We start from the raw sequence: 5,755 nt of genomic DNA, 5'->3' as shown, positions 1-5,755 counted from the left end.
ATGCATTTATTTTTATTCTTTGTTTAATAAACTTCATTCAAACATGATTTTTTTCTAGTGTCATTTGTTTTCTCGAGCTTTTTTTACACCACTGGCAAATCATGTTAATCTCATGTTGTGTTCACAAGACAGACAGACACAACTTTAGTCATGAAAAGGATATGGAACCATAGGAAAGGGGAAGGGTTACTGCTGACGGTCAAAAAAGATGACTAGAACACAATTTCACAGTTCACAATGTTCAGATGTGTTATTTTGGATAAAAAAATCGAAGTTTACTCTGACTGACATACAAACCATGTATGCTGAGAAGCTGTGCAAGGCATGCACACAAAACAAAGACAGACACTTTTTCTCCCCATTTATTTCCACTTAATATCAAAACGCACACTGACTCAACAATATCTTGTCATTTCATATCAAAATGCAGTACAAGTTGTTTGGTTTGCTGTCTGTGCGCTGTGAACAGTGCATGGCTGAATGAAGTACATCTGGAAACTTGTTATAAAAGCACTGTAGAAGAATATCTCAGCCACCATTGTGTGTGGCAGTCTTTCAAATAAGAGGGGAAAAAATAGTTCTCCCCGTGCCAGTCTGTGTCACACAATCTAAGGGCCGGACTGCTCTCTTCTTGTCAGCGTCTGACAGACACCAGGATGAAATGGAACTTCTTTTAACACTTCTTGAAGATCCTCTTGGCGTCCACACCATCATAGTTGTAGCTCTACAAAACAAATTGAATGTCATTAGTCTCTCGGGAAAATCCCAGTCATGCTCCACCGCGGGAATAATTTATTTGCCATTTCACTCACCTGAACCATCTCGCCATCAACAAGAGTTCTTGTCGTTGTGAGGACTTTGCCATTGTCTTTCCTTGTGAATGTGCCCATCATTGTATCTCCCTCATTGAACCATGATCCCTGCAACACACAGTTCTGTCATTAGGCTTTTCATGCTTGGTGTAGTTATCGGAGCCGTGGCTCTAACAGTGCAGGTAAACGGTGTTTGCCAACTGTGTGTACAAATGGGTTGGGCCTGTACAATAGGCCTCAGCAATAACTAACTCCTTGCACCTTCACTTCAAGTAGCTGCTGCTCCATGTTGTGGCTGCAGCACAGCACATATGACAACACCATAGCTGGACATTACTATGCCATGCTCCACTAAAGTACATAGTCCTGAAAAACTTGCAAAGAACTGCTGCAAATGCTGCCCTGCCGTGGCCTAACGGTAGGGCACTGGGTTACTACGCCGGCGACCCGGGTTCGATTCCGGCCCGGGTCATTTGCCGATACCTCCCTGTCTCTCTCTCCCCACTTAACTCATTTCCTGTCTGTCCTTCACTGTCCTGTCAAGAATAAAGGTGAAAACCCCCCCAAAAAATGCTTAAAAAAGAACTGTTGCAAATGCTTACAGACAGCTCGGTTCCATCAGCCAGGGAATACTCGAAGGGGACGCCAAATGTGAGATCTATGTCCAGAGTTCGGAAGTTGCTGCTCTCCTTGACCTTCATTTTGTCTCCAGTCTGCTCAATGGTGATCTTCAGATTGTCATGGGCAGCCAGCTTCCTCTTCACCATGTTAACGCCTGTTGATTCAATAAAGCAGGCGCTTGTTATAATAATGCATGCCGTACCATAGGTGGCACGCTGTCATAGCCATTGAAAGGTTAATTACCATGGTACTACTCTACTATGACATAACACAGGGCCTTTAGTAATGCACTACGACTTGATTATTGCCATTCTGATAACAGCTTAATGTATAACGCCATATTTTAACTGGTTAAGACCATGCCAAAGACCTTGTTGCCTGATTGACAGCAACACTGTCACCCCTTATTGTGAACAAGTCCCAGAAATTAAGACCTGTCTGTCTGTCATGTGTGCTCCTGCCTACATGACTTGCCTCAAATAACCATTTTCTTGCTAAATTATGCTTTACTAAACAGCAGATGCATACAAAACTGTAATAATAGAATTATGTAATTGAACAGCCTTGTTGGCAATGAAAGTTTTGCAAAATATCTTGTACTTGCATTGGATAGATGGTTATTTTTCTATCAAAGAAAAATCCAGATGCCAAAGCCAGATTTCCAGATGACATATCTTTTGTACTGATATTTTGTCCCATACAAAAAAAAATCCAAAGAGAGCTAGTCCATACCCAGTTGTTCCATGAACTTCTCATAGTTGTCGTTGCGGTCTACTTTCCAGGTGCCGTTGAAAGTCATGTTTGGGGTCTGTGAAGCACAGGTGGTGATGAGAGGGCTCCTGTTGGGTGTGTGTGTGTGGGGGTGATCTGATCTGGGAGTGACTTGGCTTAATGCGGCGCCTTCCCTTTTAAACTCTTCCAGGGAGTCCACTTCCTTATCTCAGTCTTTATGGTTTTGCTGATGTGTACGTTTAAAGCTCACATTGAATAAATCTGCTCAAGGCGGTGTCATGTCCCAACGTGCAGTTGTGTTACCACTGTTACAGTGCAAGATGAGCCTGTGGGAAACAAATGCTGACTTGTGTAGCACTCACAGAATGAATGTTTCTCATTCATTTTTCACAACCACCCTCTGTGTGTGCAGGGAGAGAGAGAGAGAGAGAGAGAGAGAGAGAGAGAGAGAGAGAGAGAGAGAGATAGAGAGAGAGAGAGAGAGAGAGAGAGAGAGAGAGAGAGAGAGAGAGAGAGAGAGAGAGATTTTATGATATTGATAGTGGTTATGGTCAACTATTATTGTCAAAGATTATTCTATATGCCATTTCAGGTAGGCTATTAGTGCATGTGCAGGGGAAGAGATGAACAGGGATTCTAATGCATTCACCCAACAGAGAGCACCTGCTGTGTCCAGCTAAAAGTCACAACATTCCCCATCTGAGTCTGAAGATGCTAAATCCAAACATGACCAAGGCCGTTGAAGACTCATCGGCTGTTCATTTCTATTCAGCCTTAACTGGTAACTGAAGCAACTGCTGAAACTACTGAAGCAATACCTGGCAATTTCCAGGTGTGTGCAGGACTCCATACCAGTGCCACTACAATTAAAACCCACTGTTGTATCATGGCAATATCTTGATTTCAAATAAACAAAAGAGATAAAGAAAAGATGGTGATAAATAACAAAGTAGGCCATATGTATACTAATTATGAGTTTTGCATAAAGTGTCAAATTTAGGGTGATCGTGTGACTACAGAACGGGCGCCAACTTTACTATCATGAGATAGTAAACCTGCAATCACCATCATTGCAATAACGCAATCGGGAAAAAAGGAGAAACGTGTGCGGTGATATGAAAGAGTTGGCACTAGTGGCATTGTTAGAAGTACTTTAGACATAATTAAGGGCAAGTAAGACTAAGATGCAATAAAAAAAAGACATGCAATACACATGAACCTATTGTCAGAGGTCAGCTTAGGGATTGGTGGTGGAGGTGAAGGAACTGTATCCATAGTGCTCAGTCTCAGGACGAGCACATGGTTTCCACATTTTGCTGCAGAAATAGATTACCACTTTCTTCCACAGGGCATGTTTCCAAGTAATTGTTCTCTAATCGGAAGAGGATGTTGATCTGCATGGTTTAAATCTTGAAACAGAACAAAGGTCATGTGCTTACTGATCTGTTAAACATTTTAACAACACGATCTGTGATCAGTATACACACGAAATAAACAAGGAAATGGTAACATAGTCTGTACATATTAAGCCATAAGTGAAATAATTACATTTTATTCAAACTGTATTTCATTTATATTATAATTACAAGTAAAATGATTTCATACATTTTGTTTTTATGTGCCGATGTTAAAGCCCTTCATAGTAATTTAATGTTGGCCTTTTGTAATGTACAATTGTGTAATGAAAGCTGAAATTATTCTTTTTTATATAATGTTGCCGCCTGCAGAGCATGCTACAATAGTGTTGGGGTACCTCACAACAGAATGCAATTAGTATTCAATCAACTGAAACACTACAACTGGTGAACAGATGCAGTAAGCATCAGTATGTCAGTAATAAGAAAAACTGATCATGATAGCTGATAATTTGTGTTGGTAATACAGGTGTAACGTGATCTTGACTATATGCTGCTGTATGCACTATGCACATCTAAAGCTCTGAAGAGACTCTTAAGACTGGGTAAGGTAAGGCTGGATTTACACATCTCTTGTCAGTTAAGGGCATCTTGTAGCCTGAGACCTAAGAACCAACCCAGGGCCTGCCATCAGAGTGACATAAAATTATGATTGGTAATGGCAGTGGACCGTTAAGATGCCCTGATAACACTTATCAGTGAAGTTATACATGACCACATTAGTGACCTTGAATAGACCGACTCTTGAAATCGTGATTGCATGATGATACTGATATGTTCCATTTCGACTTCAACCCTAGTAGTTTGACCGCTCCATAAAAGAGACCTTTGTAGTTTACAAGTTGTAGATCCTAGTCTCCATGGATCTTAGGGGGCAAAGAAAGAGCAGTAAAACGTTGAGCAGCAAACCATTGATCAATATAAGCACAAAATTCCACACCAGCTTTAACAATACAACAACAGCAACAATAAAAACATCCCCAACATGTCATCAAATCCATTCATGAATATGTAACAATGAAAATTAACATTTCTACTGCTTACTTTCTGATCATCAAACCTAAATTGCAGCACTGTGCTGCTTTGAGTCTATCTGCAGAGAGGAGACAGTAGCTCAACATGGCTTATACCCCTACTCCAGGGGTTCCCAAACTGGGGTGCGTGCACCCCTGGGGCTGCGCGGCCTGCCACAAGGAGGTGCAGGAGCTGACTAGAGCAATGGCTGAGATGTGTGTTAGTGTTTTTATACAGAATTAATGAACATTATGTAGATCTTAATTGTTTGGTGAATTCTTGTATTCTAGAAGGATCCATCTGAAGTGTACCAGTAATTTATAACCCCTAGACTTGTCATGCAACAAGTTCCATAGTAATATTGGCAGAAAAAACGTCAGGTTTGTTGGAAATGAGGATTCCCCAAAATTGCATAGTGTGCGGCTGTGCAACATTTGCTTAGGGGATGGGCGAACCACATTGAAATCTACAAGGGAAAAAAAGTTTGGGAACCCCTCTCTACTATAACACACTTATTCTCTTTTATACAACGGGTATATAGCTTATGTTTATTACCTGGATATATAGATAATATTGTATTTTGCTCATTTGGTTTAAGAGCTTATATTCATAGACAAGTACACTGTTAGCTACAATGTTTGCTGCACTGATCTGATATACAGTAGGCCTACCATATATGGACCTCTAGATTTCACAGCAGGTCTTATATCCCAGAATTGTTATCTCCACATATCTCTCCAGTTGTTACAGGTGGCAACATACAGTCTCCAGTTTAGTTACATATCTGGCTATTCTACTGAAGATATTTTTTCTCACACCGTTTTTTAATTAACCAAATGTTTGCATAGAATCTTAAATTTTTGAAATATTGCCATCACAAAATTTCACCACAAGGTGGCTCTCTTTTGACACTCTTTGTTGCCAACCAACCAGTCCGACTCTCTCAGAGCATAACCAATACCATCCTTAGTAGGCTATTCATTGGTTGGACATTACAAAATACCATTTGCGAGTGAGTGAGTTTCAAATAAAGAAAAACATCTAAATAGGAAGCATTTCTGTACATTAAAGCTTGAAATAGTTCCTTCAATCACATCAAACTATTTTGGAGGAATGGGCTTCCAGGTGCAAATACAAACACACATTCTCTAGTAGAGGACA

General features: G+C 40.5%; 1 protein-coding gene across 1 annotated transcript; it reads right to left on the bottom strand.

The window, feature by feature from the left end:
- Positions 1 to 346: 346 nt before the first annotated feature.
- On the bottom strand, positions 347 to 2,300 carry fabp2 (fatty acid binding protein 2, intestinal). Its single transcript, XM_063218402.1, has 4 exons — positions 2,166 to 2,300; positions 1,415 to 1,587; positions 813 to 920; positions 347 to 724 (listed from the first exon to the last, which is right to left on the bottom strand). The coding sequence occupies exons 1-4, from the start codon at positions 2,230 to 2,232 to the stop codon at positions 674 to 676; spliced, it is 399 nt and encodes a 132-aa protein (XP_063074472.1). The 5' UTR covers positions 2,233 to 2,300; the 3' UTR covers positions 347 to 673.
- Between the last annotated feature and the right edge of the window lie 3,455 nt (positions 2,301 to 5,755).

Source organism: Engraulis encrasicolus, chromosome 16 (assembly GCF_034702125.1).
Source record: "Engraulis encrasicolus isolate BLACKSEA-1 chromosome 16, IST_EnEncr_1.0, whole genome shotgun sequence".
In the NCBI taxonomy this organism is placed as follows: Eukaryota; Metazoa; Chordata; class Actinopteri; order Clupeiformes; family Engraulidae; genus Engraulis; species Engraulis encrasicolus.
This window is presented reverse-complemented; position numbering and strand designations above follow the sequence as displayed.

What these genes read in the sequence shown, in the direction of transcription:
- fabp2 (XM_063218402.1), bottom strand. Translation starts at nt 2,232, where the DNA reads ATGACTTTCAACGGCACCTGGAAAGTAGACCGCAACGACAACTATGAG. An exon ending in GAAGTTCATGGAACAACTGG is followed by an intron (nt 1,588 to 2,165) that starts GTATGGACTAGC and finishes TTGAATCAACAG; the next exon opens with GCGTTAACATGGTGAAGAGG. An exon ending in TTGATGGCGAGATGGTTCAG is followed by an intron (nt 725 to 812) that starts GTGAGTGAAATG and finishes TTTGTTTTGTAG; the next exon opens with AGCTACAACTATGATGGTGT.